Raw genomic sequence first — 18826 nt, forward strand, 5'->3', positions numbered from 1 at the left:
TTTCCCATAATACAAACATAGTACAAAAAAAGCTTCCCTCTATCTGTCGCTATGTATTCTTAAATATTTAAAAGTACGCAACGGATTATGTGTGTGTTTGAAATAGATAGAATTATTTAAGAGGAAGATTTACATGTAAATCTTCCTCTTGAATCACTCTATCTATACGAGTAATATGCAAAATATTGCACCTGTGTGAAGCCACGGGGGCGAATAGTAATAATATAAAGAGAAAATATTTGTAATTTTGTTTTTCTATTGAATAGAGTAGACGAAACCTTTACGAGTAACACAGGCTAGTCTTTATTATAGTTTTACCCGCGCGAAGCCGGGGCGGACCACTAGTCTCTATTAAGCCTTAGGGAGAAAACATATTAAAGGTTGATAAGTGCTTAGGTTAAAAGGTGGACTGTTGTATTACGTTTTTCAAAATATTCACCGACATGATTTCAAAATTAGTAGGATACTATTTTAATAATTATCATAAATAACATTTTACCGGCTACATATTTTCTTTTATAAGGAAAATATACGACTAAAGGTAGGTAAGAAATCAATGTAATTTTACGAAGGGTTGCATTGCCCTAAGGTTTTATGGTTACCTAACAGACATTTTTCCTGTTTACTTCGTAACTCGAGCTTCTGCATAAATGGGGGTATTATTTTACTAGCAGCGTTCCATGAATATTTGGGGATGGTTTATATTTAAAGTCATTTAAAAAACAATGCGAGTAAATTGACCTATAGATAACTACATAATAATTGTGTATAATAAAAATGAAAAAAAAAACACACACAAATGAAAATTCACAAAAGTTTGCCTTATCATATGGATTATTAACATTTCTCTTGTAGCTACTCAATTAACTGAACTCTCTGTTATGTGAAATTAAAAATAAACAAAATGATTGACTGATTAGTACCTTAAAGATTTTCCATTAATGCAATACGAACATCACAGCTGGTATAATATGTTTTATTTTGGTTAACGTCTTCAGTTTATTTGTACGGGTTTCCCGATTTTCCAATAAATGTTCTAATATGTTTTCGCAGCGAGCGTTTCGTTCTCGTAAACAAACGAACCCGAATGTTTGGGTTAATTTTTCTATTACGAGTATGTAAATGTACAGTTTGTCGATTTCGGTGAAGGCGGCTTGCAGCATATATATAATATACCATTAAAATTATTGCTATACTTTCCAAAATTAAGTCGATAACGAAAATGTAATTATGTACTTATATAAAAATAATTGTACTTATAGTTTCATTGGTTTCATTTTGTATAACCTTGAGATTGGACGTTGATTTTTGAATTAGCGTTTTATCTACCTCAAGAATCACATTATCTATTGGTGAAAACCGCATGAAAATCGGTGGACTAGTTTTTGAGTTTATCGCGAACAGACAGATAGACGCGGCAGAGGACTTTGTTTTGTAATAGTATTTTGAATTTCGTGAGTAACAAATTCTGTTACTTTAATATTGGTGGCAAACTTACCAGACTAGCTATATTTTGTAAAACTTTGTCGATTAAAAAAAACTATATAGTTCGCTCGGTCGGACCGTTCAGCCAAAGGGTTCCCGAACTTGGCAACAATTTATGACTTGTTTTTAGTAAAACCACAATCAATGTGGGATTTAAAGTGTTTTACTCAAGTAAAGTTTGGCGTGTTTACGTGTAGGAGGGAGGTAAGTTTATAGTTGCTATATAAAAAGGAGCTTCGGTGAAATTTCAAGTACACGGCTTTGGTAGATCTTCGAGGTCGTTTCTGATATTGGATATTAGTAACTCAACTTACTACGCAGGTGGTTATTTATTCGTTATCATTATTAAAGGTTATACCCGAGCAAAGCCGGGACGGGCCGCTAGTTGATGTGTATACACCAAATGGGAAATTCACAATTCAGGCCATCGTTTGGACTGAATTGGACTCGTAAGTTAATTGCTGCAATCGGGCGCCGGCAATCAGCTCGTGTGGGTTTGCTGACCAGCTAATTATGTCATTTCAGCTGGCATCAACTTTTCAAATTAATAAAATAGCTATGTCATCATAATTTAATAACACGTGTGATCTCATTTTATTGAACTATAATTTCTAGACACATATATAATAGGTTTAATTGAAAACTATTATAAATTCTATGAAGAAATTTATTTTTACTTAATATAGTGACACAAATTCCATATATGCTTAATAGTGGTTACCTAGTTAATTTATTTTTCTATCTGTGTAAGTACTGAATGTGTACATTGTTGTGAATGTTAAAAGCAGCCATCACGTTTGAAAACCAGATGTATAATTTCAATTTTTCTATTTAGTTTCTTTAAAAAAAACCTCACTATAAGAAAAATATTTTCATACCTATAGATGATTCAAATAATAAAAACCTCATTATAGAAAATCAAAAATTAAAACCTTCCCTTCTCAGACTTGCGTCTTGGAACCTAACAGAATCAAAGTGAGCCAGCTTTTTCAAAAACAAATTTCTCGTCCACTACAAGCAGAATACCTACTCGATAGATTTTCCTTTTCTCATCAAATAGGCAGTAAATTGTCACCTCGGGCGCCAAGAAACTCATCTCAACAGCCGAGAACTTTCATTGCGAATGCAAAACAAAGATAACAAAATGGACGCCTGTTGGAATAATTATAAGCCAGGATAGGTTCGGCAATGTGGACTTGGAATATTTCTAACACGGTGATCTGAAGACAAACGGTTTAATTTATTTTAAATATAAATAAGAAACACGTACCTTTTTATATTTCCGACGTTTTGGGTAGTGTTACAACGATCTGTAGTCACCGAACGTCTAATTTAGCGGCCTACTGCTGCACGGCAGAATGTTCTTCTACCGCCGAGTTGTTTCATTTCATTATAACATGTTCCGAAACGTACGAAATATAAAAAGATACCTGCGCTTTATTTAAATTTAATATGAAACGCGAAAGTTTAAAACTGATTTTCAGGCAATTGAAAAAAGGAAATTAAAACAACTTTGTTCACATTTTAAGTCTATATTCAGGATCTTAACAATTTAATTTGTCACTAATTAATCCAATAATTAAATTAAAAATCTACATGTACAAAAATTGATTTATATACACAAATTTTCATGCATCTATTATGTACTTAATCTAATTGGTAGGTAAATACGTAATTATTACTACAATTATTCCTGGAATGTACAATTATGACAGACATCATAATGAACTATTGATCATTAAAAACATGAATAATGGAAAAAGGTTAATGTTTAAACTCGTTACAGTAACTTGTAGTATATTTGAAGTTAGTAATTGATTACTGTAAATTTTAATTTGAAATATTTTAATATCAGAATCGTAGTAAATAAATCATGTTCCCTTCTAAATTATTTTTATTCATAGCACGAATCCGTCAAATATACATTAGATTGAGTGGGTAGTCGCACACACAATTCCTGTAAAGCTCCCATTAGTCGTACGAACTACCACTACTTAGTGCAATCAAATGAATTTGCTATTTTCTAGTTAGTTATTACAAGGATTAATGTCAGATTTATTATAAAATGTCATCGACGTGGCAGTGCTTTTCAACATTTTCATAATATTCTCAATTATTCATAAATAAACTGCATTTATTCTACCCAAGAGCAATTGCATAATATTCTATCACTCTACGAAATAAATATGATGATGATATTCATTCTGATCTAATAAAATTGCCTAGACAATAGCAACACAGAAGCCCAACAAAGACAATTATAAGCCTAAACAATATTGACATCTATGCGAAGTTAATATGATTCATATAATATTTATTTACACGCAATGACGAACGAACATTTGGCACAAAGAGGCGTTTCACGCTCACACACGGCCGCTGACGCTCCACTACAGGTTCTGAGCAAATACAGATGCGAAGAGATATCTACAGAAATATTTACTTCGTTCCCGAGGATTGGCACATGCGTGCGATTATCCCTTTTTCCTCCCACAAATTCTCCTTCAATATAATAAAGTGTAACTTCAAATTGGAATTTCATTCCTCTAAGTATATAAACTTAGCAAAATATAGATAGTCGCACGAATGTTCAATCATTGACAACTTATCCTAATAATTTCGACTTAAAATATTAGTGAGTTCTTAATCTATAGTATTTACATCTCACAATCAGTCGTATAGTTAATATAATATTTTGGCAGATAATTTTTATATTTATTTAATCGCAATATGTGGATGTTTAATTTATGCGAAAAGCAACGTAATATTTTGGTTGGCACTGTACAAAGTCCTTAGGCCGGACTGAAAAGCTGTTAAATAAGGATATCATACATTACAAAATACGTACAAAGTCTGATATATGATAGCTATTTACTACTTTCTACTATCATGACGATGATGATAAACATATTTCACAACCTGTTGCCGATGTTAATGATGAAGGAACCCAAGAAATCAATGGCGCTAAATTACTATTGACTTGAGGTTTGAGAGGATTTATATTGTCAAAGAGTGTGTTTAATTTAAGGTGAAAAATAATTTGTTCTAGAAGTTGCTGTCGTAGTCGGAGCGACGCCGGCTATAGTGTGAGCGCGGGTACTCCCCCGTGTAGCCGTACACCTGCGAGCCACCGCCAGTCTGCCCGTACAGCTGCGACCCGCCGCCATACCTGGAAATTTAATTATAATGGTGTATAGCTGAAACTCTGCGTGAAACAAAGTACATTGATGTAATTAAATGATATTACACAGATACCTCTACATGGCAACGAGGTTGAAATAAGTGAAGAAATAATATTTAGGTAACTATTACTTTAAATATAACCTGTATGTAATAGAACTATGTCTTAAGCTTTTCTAATTTTATTAACTAAGTACATTAAATTAGCATGTTACCCGTATCCGTTTCCAGCTGCCCCGTATAATTGGGAACCCCGACCCGAGTCAGGAGTGTAATGCTGCATGTACTTCTGCATTTGCGGAGTCCATTCAGATCTCCAGGAGTCCCCAGGGTTAGGGTACGCTAGCTGCTCAATGAAAGCAGTCGACATACGCTGTAATTAGAAAGATAATATTGGCTAGCCTTTTTGAAATTTATAGTGTCAAACAAAAACATTTCATTTTACAGAAATTTGAATAATAAAAAAAAACAATCAATTATTTCTTTATTGTAACTAGTTCTTGGTGACTTAAGTAGACTTCTATACTCTACAGTTTTAAAAAATCGTTGTCCCATAAATCTCCGAGTTTCCTTAAAAAAAACTAATGTAATTAATCTTTATTTGGTCAACAACTTTAGTGTCAAATTACCTTTCCAGAGGGTAGATAAGGGAGTTCTCTCTCTTTTAGTTGATGCATGTCGTCAAAGCCTCCCATGTGACTTTTGTCTAGTTCTCTAAGCATGTCCTCACTAAGAGGTATAGGTGCTTTTGCCTTGGCATTCTTCTGACGGTTTACCAGCTAAAAATTATAAATGAAAGTTGATTCCTCCAAAATAAGTATATATAGCACTTTATATTTATAACTATCAAATTGGTAAACCTACCACAGTGACTCCGAAAATAACAACGAAGAGAAGAGATGCAAGTGCTATTACAATAACTGCAATACCCCATTGAGGAAGGAAAGATTCTTCTTCAGGCTCAATTGGCTTCGGCTCTCCACGTTTTGGTAAAACTGTAATTTAACACAATAATTTATTAAACCTCTCAAAATCAAATAATACTAGTTCGTCATTAATTATCTAATAGTCTTTAGCTTCACTACTGAGGCCTGACCAGCCTACAATGGCCCATCCGTTGGGCATGATCACTCACTCGTGCCTAATGGGAAAGTAGGTTTCAATAGCGGCAAACTTGCTTTCCGAATCAAGGAGCTCTCAATATAATAATATAATGCTAAAAATCATCACGCGATTAATGGACACCTTACCGATAAATTCCGTATACGCTGGATCCATAACAAACTTTCCGATTTCCAATTTTCCAGCTGACTTATCAATAGTTTTAGTCATCTGTTGGTTGCTTTTTTTCATTCTATCCTCTTCTGGTTGATCTCCTAACATGGCATCAGGGTCAAATGATTCCACCGAATCTTCAGTTATTGTTTCCACTACGGTTCCTGGTTTCGCTTCATGAAGAGATCGATGGAACATTTTCTTTAAATCAATAGTATCGATCCTTTCATTAACTTCATTAAGTTCAATGAAGTAGTCGACCAATACAGAACCTGGACTGAAGCCATCAATACGTATATTCTTGTACCATTTCTTCAGTGTGTCAGATTTTGAATAAACCGAATTCAGCTATAATACAAAATTTATTGATAAATAAATAATATATATATATATCATCACTATCTCATTCATATACTTTTTTATCCATATAATAATTATAATATTTGTATACAAAAGATGGTTAAACTGTTCAACTTACAGGAGTCAAAAAATAATTTTGTTTAAATAATAAAACTTATAAACTAGCTCTTACCTCATCTTTCACTTCGTTAGCTAAATTTTGCCATTCCTCTGTATGACGATCTAAAAACTCTGGTATCCATTTTACACCTGTGAAAGTAGTTTATATGTTTATTATTCGGAGACATTGTTGAACTCATCATTAAATGTATAACATGGAAATGATAACGTGAATTACTGTTGAATTACCTGCAACAATTTTAATTGTAGCAGCAATATCGCATTCTTTTTTACATACACCAGGTGTAGTCGAAGGAGGTGGCGCTGGTGTAGTCGTGGTCGTTGTTGTTACACGTCTAGTCGTTGGTTCGGTGCTAAACTCTGTCATTGGACTGGTAGCAGTAGCGTTTCTTTGTGCTTCAAGCAACTTTTCAATAGAGAAAGGTGTTGTAGAAGGTGATGGCCAACCGGTGAATTCTGTTGATGCTCTAAAAGAGGAAGCTTGATTTAAAAGTTAAGTTAACTTAATAGAAATAAAGTAAACAATTAATCTACTAATAAATATATGAATGTTGATTAACTTAATTACCTTGTGGGCCAGCCTTTTTGAATCTTAGGTGTAACAGGACTTGGGCCAAGGCCTCCACTCGGTTTCGCAGTAGTTTTTCTAGATGATTTACCACCTGGTCTAGATGGAAAGACTAGTTTAAATCCTCCTGGAGCTTTGGTTGTTAAATTAGGTACAGGCTCTTCCGTATTATTTAATTTAAAACCAGGTGGTAGCAAATTTGATACATCAGCAATTTTTATGTTGGGTATAATAGGCTCTTTTCTTTCACTTTCTGTAGCATTTAGTTTAAAACCAGGCGGTAAAAATGCTGTGATATCAGCGGGTACGATATTTATAGGTAAATTAATTTTAGGCTTTTCTGTTAAAGCTGTGGTATTCAAATTGAAACCTTTTGGAAGGAATGCAGAGATATCTACTTCCTCTGTTTTATTCAAAATATCTAATAACTTTGTAGTTTCTTTTATACCTGGAAGTTCAGTTGACAGTTTATAACCAGGAGGAAGTAATTTACTAATATCATCTCTTTGGAATTTTTTAATGAGATCATCTGGAGACTTTTCCTTGGGTTTATATTCTTTTGGAAGTAAAGATTTTATGTCTAATACAATAACTCGGTTTTTAGTATTTATACCGGAAGAACGCCCCTGTGTGCCATTAGGTTCTTCGATTGGTGTCGGCGCATTAGTAGTGGTAGTGGTGGTTGTTGTAGTAGTTGTTGTACTCGTGCGTTTGTCTTTGAAGGATTGTCTAGGTCTATATCCCGGTGGTAAAAGACCTGATAGGTCGTCCATTACTGTAACAAGTTTCTTTTTTGGTTTTGGAGTTGTAGAAGTCATGAGTCTTGGTGTAAATTTCTTGATTAAAACAGGAAGAGGATCAGGTGATGATCTTTCTGTTGAAGTTGTTGGTTGAGTACTCTTCAGAGTAAATACATTAGGTTGAGCTGTTGTAGTTGTTGACGTAGTCGTTGATGTTGTCGAGGTAGTTGTTGTGTTTACAGTTTGGTCTGTAGTAGACTCTGTAATAAGTTCAATATTTTTATTTTGTTTGTCCAAAGTGCCTGATAGAACTGCACTTGATAGTTCTGATTGTATACTATCCAGTTTATCATTTATATTTTCAGTCGATGAAGAGCTGTTCAGACTACTTATGTCTGGTCCCGGATCTTTGGTTACTGGTTCATCTCTCTCATCTTCGTTTTCTTCACTTAAAATTTGCTTTTTATCCTCTTGTCCTACTGGTGCAAACGGTAAGAAACGTGCTCCAGATACACTTCGACTTGTCTGTACTGATGCTACTACAATAACATTCTCAGTTGTTATTGGAATAGTTTCATCTTGGTCATCAATAGATGAAGATTTATCTTCCGTCCCTACAAATATTTTAGCAGTACTGGGTGCAAAAGTTACATCAGGTATAGAAATGGTACCATTAACGACACTTTTTGTAGTTACTACAGATACAACTTCTTGCCCTAAAATTGATGGTGATTCCACCGAACTAACTTCATCACTACTTATTTCTAACTCCTTTTCATTTTTAGGTGTTGTGTCGGGAGTCACTTGGTCATTTTGATCAATAATAGTTGTATCGACAAACTGTTTAAAATTGTCATCTTTAACCATTGAGTTACCTGGTTTCATTACTAATATATCAAATGACTTCGTTGTATTTGATTTTGTTTCATCTATAACTTTTTCATCGGTATCTTTTTCAAATTCTTCAACAGAGTCATATTCGTCATAAAAATCAGTTGCACTTTCAGTGGGGGCGGCTTGGGTAGTACGTTTTATTTCAGTTTCATCTACTTCATCATAGTACTCATACTCTTCACCTTCTTCAACTTCATGGCTTGTATTTTCATTATGGTTCTCATCAGGTTTTTCTGTTGTAGTTGTAGTAGAATAAGACGTTATTGGAGAAGATGATGTTATAATATACGATTTCTCTTCTTTAGCAGGTTTAGAGATATTATCAGAATTCATCGAGCTTGCATCTGGTCGGTTATCATTGATTGATTCTGCATCTAAATTATCAGAATGGTTTGATTTTATAACTTGGACATCATAAGAGACCTGTTTGTTTTTCATTAATTCTCTAAACGAACTAATGTCACTTATGTCATCCTCAAGGAGAGGTTCCAGATCGAGAAGAGCTTTATATTCTGTTGAAGAACTATGATGTTGTACAGGATCTGATTTTGATATTTTGTAATTATGTCTGTCTAATACTTTTTTCTGTGGGCTACTAAAATTCTCGTCTAATTCTGAATCGTAGTTCGGAAATTGAGTGGCTCTTAGTGATGAACTAGGCTTATTTGTTAATCGACTAGGGTTATAAGTAGTAACTCTGTGATGATCATAGAGATCTTGGTTATCGTTTTCAATTTCTTCATCATGCGAAATATGCCCACTTTGTCCATTACTTTTAAGGCTATTGTTGTCAAATGGTATATTTTTGAATCTAGTATTTTGTAAAAAGTCAATGTCAGGATTATTTATTGTTATCTGTCCTAAAAATGTTTCTTGCTTAGATGGATCATTCTGGTATGCAACCGAATGTATTGGTGGTGCTTCAGGTCTTTTTGTAGACGCTGGATGTACAGTTTGAAAACTGTAAGGCCGAAACCTTTGTCTTTGCGGAGGACTAAAGTCTGCTTGATTTACATAGTATTGGGACCCAGACTGACTTCTGCCTGTGGGTAATTGAAAAGGCGACGGATTTTGATTATAGTTAGGACTAGGGAATCGTACATGCCCTTCATTGTGTGAAATTTGTGGTGTTGGTTGTGGTCTAAAATTGATGTCTTGTTCAAAGAACGTTGCTGGACGATTGTTAGAAAATAATGGTGGTTGAACTTGAGCAAAATTCCTTTCTACCGGTGTGTAGAAATAATCGTTTTCATCTGAAATAAAAGAAAAATGTCATGCAAGTAACTATTATAATGATAACACATATTTATTTTTTAAATTAAGAAATTGCAACCAAGATTATCGTATAAATCCATACTAATATTATAAAGAAAGAAGATTAGTACTTTAAATTTATTTGTTTTTGATTTTTGATTCATTGTTTGCAACATGAATTACAAATTTTTGAACAGATATGAAATTGACACTGAGATTAAATAAATATTTAGGAGTAATATACCTTTTATTTACCACGGACGAAGACAAGATATCTAAAATCTCAGATACATTCGAAAAGACTATAAGTGAAATTATTTATCCAAGACGCGTTGTAAAATTACATTAGGTTTTTGTTGATTTACTAAGCTTTTTCATTATCTAGCTATATTTTTAATTCACGTTTTATACATTTATTTATTATTATGGCATTAGTAGACTAGATTCAAGAAAAATTTTGGCATCATTATATGGTCATAATATCATCCCAAGTTGATTTTGATTTCATTATGATTTTGTTTTGGTGAGTACAAGAAACAACATTATTATAATATTATTAAATAGTCCAAACTATCATAAAATAAATGAGTTAACTTCTAAATTTACAAGTACTTGGTACTTTACAATATTGCATAAAATACGCAATTGTGTTGCAGTAAGTGTGCTGTAAAATTATGCAAAAATGTTGGCGTTACGTCAATCAGGAGCTATGAGTTTGCAATTCAATTTATATTTCGCTTGAAAACGGTTTTATTTTATTTCTTTTTTTTATATATAACAAGAACGGATTAACTACTGCTAAAACTTGTGCTTGTAGTTGATCCGTACACGTAATAATAAGTGAGAAGTATAATATATATTGATATGACCCCTTTTCCAATAAGCTCGCCATGCAGTATTCGATTTACTCTAAGATTTTCCTATTATACCAAAAGAGGTGGATCTTTGTATCAAGGTCATCTGCATAGGTCACTCACACCTCGATGCTCTCATCTAATTTTACATTTAGTTCTAGTTTGAATAGTGAGTGGGAGAGGCAGTGTAATTACCTATAGGTTACTATGGTAAAATACTCAAGGATATAAAGTTGGCAATGCGCTTGTGCCACTACTGATGTGGCGAGTGTCCATAGACTGCGACTCCTTACCGCTAGGGCTAGGGCCGCATGCTTGCTAGTATAAAAAACTAGCTTTTGCGGCTTCGCCCGCGTAACTTTCCCATGCGAACAGTTCTTATTTCCTACCTTCCTTATCTTCTCCATATTTCAAACTATATGTATGCAAAATTTCAAGAAGATTGGTTCGGTTGGTAGAGCGAGAACTTAATTTTACATTTATAATATTAGTTAGGATCCGTAAGGGATAAAGACGTGAACGTGAAGAGTTCTTTATCTGTATCTTTTTTGCATAGGAAATTAATGCTATATTTTTAAACGAAACGTTTTTAATTCAAATGTTACGGTATAAGTACTTATTTATAACGAAATTAGAAGGGAGAGCAAGTTTGGTGGTCGATGAAAATTACTATACATAAGTAAGATTTATATACAAACTCATTCGGCGTGAGTAGGATTCGAATCTGGGACCTTTCGGTTCACAGGCTCATTTTGGCAGGTCATGTTGCATATAATATCTTTAATATAAATGAAAGGAAGAAACTTCTGTATTTTCCGCCATGCAGTAACTTAAATCTTCAAGCAAAATATATCGGACGGAGGCGCAAAGACGCTTGGCTAATCTTCTTTTATGACCTTTCCAGTTTATTATTACGTCTCTGCTTTGGGGTTCCATATCGTTCGGAAAGATAATCTCAAGGAAATTACTTTCTTGCGGTTCATATCCCTAATTAAGAAGGGCAGGCGGTCCTCATCAGGGCCTGAGTGAAAGTGCTGAACGTAATAGGAAATCGATTGGAGCACTCATAACTAAAGGGCCCAGATATTTTTATTTAGTATTTTATTATGCAAGATACAGCCCGTACTTTATTGGCATTGCGTTAATGTGTGAAAGAAAAAAAAAACGGGTTGCACTCCGGGAGTGCCGGTAGAAGTGAAAACTTGGATATTGATGTTGTGCATTTTTGACGTCTTACAAATTTTCGATCAGGTCACGTGTCCTGACGAGAGTTTAACATTTTTTACCCATCACAAAAAATGCACAACGCCGCCGCCGCCGGCCTGCTTTTCACTTCAAAAAATTCAAACTTTCAATGTACGGTGTAATGTAAAACTTTTGACTGCACTATATAAGTTTAGTAAATTTTTTCACTTCAATGTATAACATCCTATTAAAAATTATTTTAGATATTTTTCAAAATTATGATTTATAGTTTAACATTCTAAATACCTAATAAATATATAATAATTTTAAGAAACAAAACTGGACTTATACCATACTATACTTATAATGAGTAATGTCTCAATACGTAACACAAAACCACATAAGCATCATCAAAAAGTTGTTTTAGACAAATAATGTGGCAGAAAGTGAACCGCAAGTAAATAATATTAATGGCCTCACATAAAGCTAGTCGTAACATTCGGAGTTTTTCTCGGTCCCATCGGGACTGGTTTATTAAGAAGGGACTGTATACTTTATTTCTCCAATATTTTTCTCTGATTAACTTCGTGCGGCCGTATTTCCCCCGGGCGTGCGGCGTCATAGCCCGGTGTCAATTTTTGATCGCTTTTATTGATCTTACGCAAAGTATGCAGAGTTTGTGGCCTGAATACGTGAACCCATACCATATTTTTTTATGCTGAACTAGACTTGAGAGACGGTAAAAGTTACAAATTACATTACAAATTACGAGTGCCTCTTTTAGTTTTGAGGTCTCGACCCTTTTGATTTTCAGTACAAAAATTATCCCATTTATACAATTTCCATTGCAATCAATATCCTTGCAATGTTTTTCTTAATAAGAATTAGTCCCATAATATGATGCCGTAGGTTTCATTCGTATAACCTAAAGTAATGCCTGTTGATAGTCAATTCATCTAAAAGTAACTAAGAGTGCGTTGCACCAGTCAGCTTTAAAGTTGACTTTAACCTGCGCAGAAAAACGCAAAATGAGCCATGTATTGGTAAGCTAAGCGATGGCGTTTACGACAAAATTTACTTTTATTTATAATATTTATTTGTTTTATAGCAAATAAAACTGTTCTGATAATTAGGAAAATCCGAAAAAATTAAGAGGAATGCTATTTTGTATTATTATTTCTAACAAAAAGAATATTTTCAGAAAATTAAACAGAATTTGTAATATCATACAAACGGTAGAATAACAAACGTAATTACGTAGCCTTTTGTGCGCGCAATGAAGTTATTTTATTTAAAAAGAGTATTTATTAGAACAATATGTTAACGAGTATCACGGTAACATATGTCTTAAATTGCAGGTAATTAGGCAGATATTACGAGCGGGCGCGGGACATGGCAGGCGGCTTAAAGCTCTTTGGGCAACCCCCGTTTAGCATGAATATTTGGATGGTTTTTCTTTTGTTTTTAAATTATTATTTAATTTATATGATTTTACGCGTCAACATATCTGATTATGTGTTATCGTGCGCTATTTCGGCCTACTTGATTATTAAATCCAATATATTTAAAAAATGTAAATCTATCTGATTGGACGCCTGCAACACCCGAAAATAAAATCTATCAACGCTCAAAATTCACACAAAAGTTGCCTTTATTTGAGTAGTAACTGTTTACTACAATGTTCAAGAATATTTGCCAACTGTTATGGAAAAGTTATCTCTGAGTCGGATTAATCTTTTCACTTCGTTAAACCTCAGTGACTTGAGGTCCGTGGGGCACTGAAAAGGAAATCATTCTGTAACTAAGTGTAAGCTGGCCCCTGGGGTACGTTACGTCATGCTATATTTATCAGTGACCTGACCACGACTTTTACAAGAGATACAATTTGCGGAGCGAAATGAAAATATGTATTTCGTATTTTTTTTCTGGTGGTATAAAATGTTTTATTTTACTGAGTGTGGGAGGGCACATAATTGTGACCTTAAACCTGATTGAACTGTATTGAAAAGGCGGAAATAAAACTGTTCATTATACATATGTTGTTGTGTTTATCACATAACCTAAATATAAATCGGAATAGAATGACGACCAGTAGCTGCATTTATTATTAAAAAAATGGGTAGTACCCCCTGAGTGGCTGCAGAAGTGAACATTTGAATATTAACGTTGTGCATTATTGACGTCTTACAAATTTTCGATCTAGTCACGCGAGCATTTTTTACCCATCATAAAAAGTACACAATGCCGCTAAAGAAGTTTATACTTCAAAAAGACCGTGGTTCCTTACCTAATTATTACATATAGTTTACCTTTGTGGAAAATATCACGTCGTGTGAAATAGGTATAATCGTGCCACAAAGTTCCTCATCCCTAATTAGTTTGGGTGCTCACGTACGCCCCCAACGTTTGAATAAGACATGCCTCCACGGTACGTGAACACTACATACCTATGGGTTTACGAGCGTCTGTCACCTAATTCCCGTTCACCAAATGACCCCACGTTATTATTTACCACCACCGGACGTATTTTTACCAATAGATAGTGAGATTCCTGAGAAAGATTTAGTAGGGGAGAAAATAGGTATATATTATGGTTTAACCTGGACGAAGCTGGGACAAGCCGCTAGTTTACCAATAATTGTGAAGTGAAACTTATACTGAAAGTTGAAGTTAGCACTTTACTGTCATTAAACAGCACTGTGTCCTTTTTATGGGATTTTATGTGTACAAATAATTAAAAGAGAAATTTTAAATCATTAGGTATGTATTCCGTTTTAGAAATCATGAAGATTTTATATATTTCACACTAGCGGCGCTTCCCGGCTTCGCTCGCCTATCTATAAACTTTTCTCAGGGGTCACACTATGTAAAAACCGCATGAAAATTCGTGAAAAAGTTTTTGAGAATATAACGAACTTGTTTTATTATATGCTAATACACGTTTTATATTTTGAAGATTAAAAAACAAATAATACGCTATGTATTATTTGTTTTTTAATATTCAAAATTTAATCTTCAAGTATTATTTTGTGAGATTGATAACAAAAAATTTAAATAGAATTATGTTTGTGAAGAGTGAGCATTTAAAGTTGCCGATTCAATCAGTAGAACATTTCCAGTACATTAAAAAATTTCTCAAATGGCGTCGTTAACTAGCCCCGGTTTTCAATTTATCTCTCTGCTGTGCGGAGCACTCACACATTAAAAGACTAAGGGTGAGTTGCACCGTCAAATTTGACGTCAATTTTAAACCGCGTGTCCCTTATGTTATACAAAAATGGCGTACTTTGCGTTTTTCTGCGCAAATTCTGTTAACATTAAAGTTGATTGGTGCAGCGTACCTTAAGCTGCTTCCAGAAACAATTGTTATTTCCCAGAGTTTCCTTCGACTTTTCCTTTGTTTCTGGTTAAACTTTTATAGTTGACTAGAGAGCAACATTAAGAAATCGTGTATCTTTACGTGATAAATTAGTTTGTTCAGTATATATCTGGACTGGAATATATATATAAGTGTACAAAAAATGTACAAATATTGCACATGTGTGATAAATCATAATACTATATTTTATTTTTACATCTTTAAAGATGAATTATCTAGTTATGGGTATCAATTATTTATCGGTATGGCATTATTACAGTCGTTCAATAATATATATAGTCATTCATCCTATCACATAAATAACATCTGACTATCTTTAATCAGCTAGTGTCTTTGAAAATAAACAACCTAAGCCTTTATATAAAATTTTAAATAAAAGATTTTCAGTAAAAGCTTAGCCCTTTAGCATTATCAAAAACATTTTGCTTTGTCAGGTTAAAGTGCAAAAAGTAATGCAATGGGTTTCTTTTTAAGCAAAAATATTTTAGCGATTACTCCGCTATAAAGAAAAAGCTTTTAAGGTTAGTATTCCACTTATTTTTAAATTTCAAGCGTCGTTATCACCGAGCCAAGAGAGAGATTTATAGGATTCCAAGGCAAAGACTAGAATTTAAAGGCGATCACAGGATACTCGGGCTCTTGAATAATAAATAGCAAATCGTGGGCGAACAATGTCCACCCACTCTGTTCATAATATGGCTTCTACGTGGTTTTTAGTTTATTATTTTAGTTACATAGCTTTTAAAAGCATTGAAATGTAAAAGATTAAGTTTTTGAAATAAATTTTGCGTGCACATACTTTCTTGCAAATTTTGTGTAACACATTGTGTAAGTATGTATTTAATTTCAATATTACCAAACCATGATAACATTAATTCAAGCTTCCCTTAGAAAATCACGTATTTATCAGCAATATCTCTATATAATTCTGGGGCAGTGGGGCAGCCTCCCAGGGACTAATTCAATAGATGTTTAAGCAAGCGGAATATACTCGTAATTTGAAGGGGTATCACCATGCGAATCCATATATTTTGTCTGCGATTTTTTCTAATACTGTTATAAATTTCATATGTTAAAATATCAATCATCATTGAATGACGTTGATAACGTCCTGAAAAGTTCCCATAAGTACCCATTTGTTTACACATATTGACCGTATTCATGGTTTTTTTATATTGTAATATAACAGTAAAGGTATATAAGAATAATTAATGTAATTTTTGTAAAAAAATATGTCCTATTTAAGAATTGTTTGTATTTAATAAAGATTAAACACAGTAAAAGAAGGTGGTTGTCCAGAAATGTCCCAGGTTGGAAACATAGTTAAATGTTGTATATGGGACAGTTTACCTCATATACCGATATCGTACACAAGGGCCTTTGTTTACATGTATCATTCATCGATAAATTCTAGCGAACGGATCCTTTGGTATTTCTGACACAATATAGTTATAGTATAGGTGGATATGTGTTATTTATATGTTAGAAGTTTGTATTCATAATAGTACTTAGGATTTGTGTGTAAAATGATATAACTTATCATAGAAATAATATATAACTGTAACTAAAAATAATAATTATATGTGTTAAGTCACCCAAAGTTTGATACTTTGGCTTAGGAAGGTGTACCATTTGGGTCGGCAGGTCATCATGCTGGACTGTTACATCGCACGGGTCCTGGGTTCGAACTTCGGTTAGGCCAAGATGGAAAATGATATTTTCCAATTGATCTGGGTTTTGGATGATTTATCTATATTAGTATATGTTATAAAATACGGTGTTGAGTTTGCAACTTCTAAACTAAGTCACTAACTTACTTTGGGGCTAACTCAATCTGTATGGTTTGTCCCTTGATTAATTAATTAATTTACTAATAGTGTTTATACTGTGGGCATTATGATCACAAGGAGTTGCCTAATTCTGCCTCCACTCTACCTACTATCTTCACAAAAAACACATTGCTCCGTTTGGGTGAAGGACATTGTCATATTTATAATATTAGTATGGATTCACCGCTAAACAAAAAATAGGTGATTTCAAATTAAAATATAAATAAATAGGTCAGTTTTTAATTAGGTTACATTTATAATTATGAAAAAAAAGTGTGTGTATTTTTATACAATCTTTACCGTATAGTTAGGTATGTGGTTAAATTGAATCTAATAACATAAAAGATTAACAAGCCATGTGTTACTAACGCGTTAACACGATATGCTTTCACTAAACTTAAATGGAAAAAATTGTGAGACAGCCAGCGTCACATGGCAACACTTGCAAAAAACGCGTTTACGTAACGTTAATCAAATGGTTCCTGCACTTTATTACGGCTTCAATCAATTAACATATAATAGCGGTTGGAGCTTACCTTGACATTGCGTATCTTTTATAACGCAGAAGAGGAATGCTGTGATTGTCACGAACTTCCAACGTCGACGTCCCATTTTTTTAAAATGATTTTTCACCGTATCATTGATACGATGGCTTTATTTCGAGTCTTATTTATAATAAATCAGTCCTATTAAAGAGTCTCATATTTGGCAACGAAATTGGCACACCTTTTGATTAGGTCTAAACCATTTTGGCGGGAACGTCACATCTGTAACAAAAGATATATCAAATTAGTACTCAAATTGTGATGTGATATAAGTAAACTAGGAATAGGAGACTGCGTCAGGAAGTGAGTGACCAAGGCGTGTGGTTTCCGCTCTGGACTACTCAATAAATTCCCGTGGATATCCAACGAGACGTCTAAGAGATGAATCTTCAAAATTTAAAGGTTATTTTAACGCGGTCACTGGGCTTCTGGTGTCATAGACACGAATTAAATCGAGAACACTGAGAATAAGTGGGATAGAGACTCAAAAGAATTGTCTATGTAATCAGAAACTATAATTGAAAGGACAGATTAGTGCAACTGCTCAAATATTACCGGCTCAAAGCAAATGAAACACTATCCTAAACTCAATAAGCTTGATGAGGAAATAGTTTCGTCTATTCCGCATCCGTATACCGACAATTCCATAACGAATCAATTGACCCGAAACTTAAACTTAAGTTTATAGTATATTCAAAGTAGAGAGCAGAGGTGACAGGTATCGCTATATAACTTCAGAATTAGTTTCTAATGAATGTTGGACCTGACGCTGTTGAAGATAAGACGTTGTCTACGATGCTTCGAGAATCCTGACACGAAATACAAAGTTTATGTAACAGCTTCCAAACTTTGCGATCTGAGAAAATGATGCCAGCTGTCTGTATTATAGTCCGTGAAGGTAAAGTATTATAGTACGATCCCTCTGATCGTAATACTAAACAATCAAGGCAGGTAGTGATCGTGTTTACATGAGAGATTAAATTATAACGAGATAATAAAGATAGTGGATAGTGGTTGTAATCATGGTAGGTACCTTATTTTTTAAATTGGCGAGGCATAACTTAGTAAAACAATGCCTATTTTTGTGTTAAAGAGTATTCAATCTTCTTATTTGACAACTGGGATTGTAACCAAAATGAAAAAACTATTTTTTGTAAT

The 18826-nt window shown here is 33.7% G+C and overlaps 1 protein-coding gene across 2 annotated transcripts in view; it reads right to left on the reverse strand.

The window, feature by feature from the left end:
• Positions 1 to 2997: 2997 nt before the first annotated feature.
• Positions 2998 to 18826, reverse strand: part of LOC128669893 (mucin-2) — a 50217-nt gene continuing 34388 nt past the window's right edge. For both annotated transcript variants that reach the window (XM_053745115.2, XM_053745113.1), the window contains exons 2-10: positions 17660 to 17890; positions 6989 to 9875; positions 6649 to 6887; positions 6473 to 6549; positions 5916 to 6288; positions 5530 to 5660; positions 5295 to 5444; positions 4881 to 5038; positions 2998 to 4654 (exon numbers count right to left, since the gene is read on the reverse strand). In XM_053745115.2, the coding sequence (XP_053601090.1) occupies positions 4531 to 4654; positions 4881 to 5038; positions 5295 to 5444; positions 5530 to 5660; positions 5916 to 6288; positions 6473 to 6549; positions 6649 to 6887; positions 6989 to 9875; positions 17660 to 17735 (4215 nt within the window). In that variant the 5' untranslated portion in view covers positions 17736 to 17890 and the 3' untranslated portion in view covers positions 2998 to 4530. The remainder of the gene's footprint in view (positions 4655 to 4880; positions 5039 to 5294; positions 5445 to 5529; positions 5661 to 5915; positions 6289 to 6472; positions 6550 to 6648; positions 6888 to 6988; positions 9876 to 17659; positions 17891 to 18826) is intronic.

Source organism: Plodia interpunctella, chromosome 5 (genome assembly GCF_027563975.2).
Source record: "Plodia interpunctella isolate USDA-ARS_2022_Savannah chromosome 5, ilPloInte3.2, whole genome shotgun sequence".
Taxonomy (NCBI): domain Eukaryota; kingdom Metazoa; phylum Arthropoda; class Insecta; order Lepidoptera; family Pyralidae; genus Plodia; species Plodia interpunctella.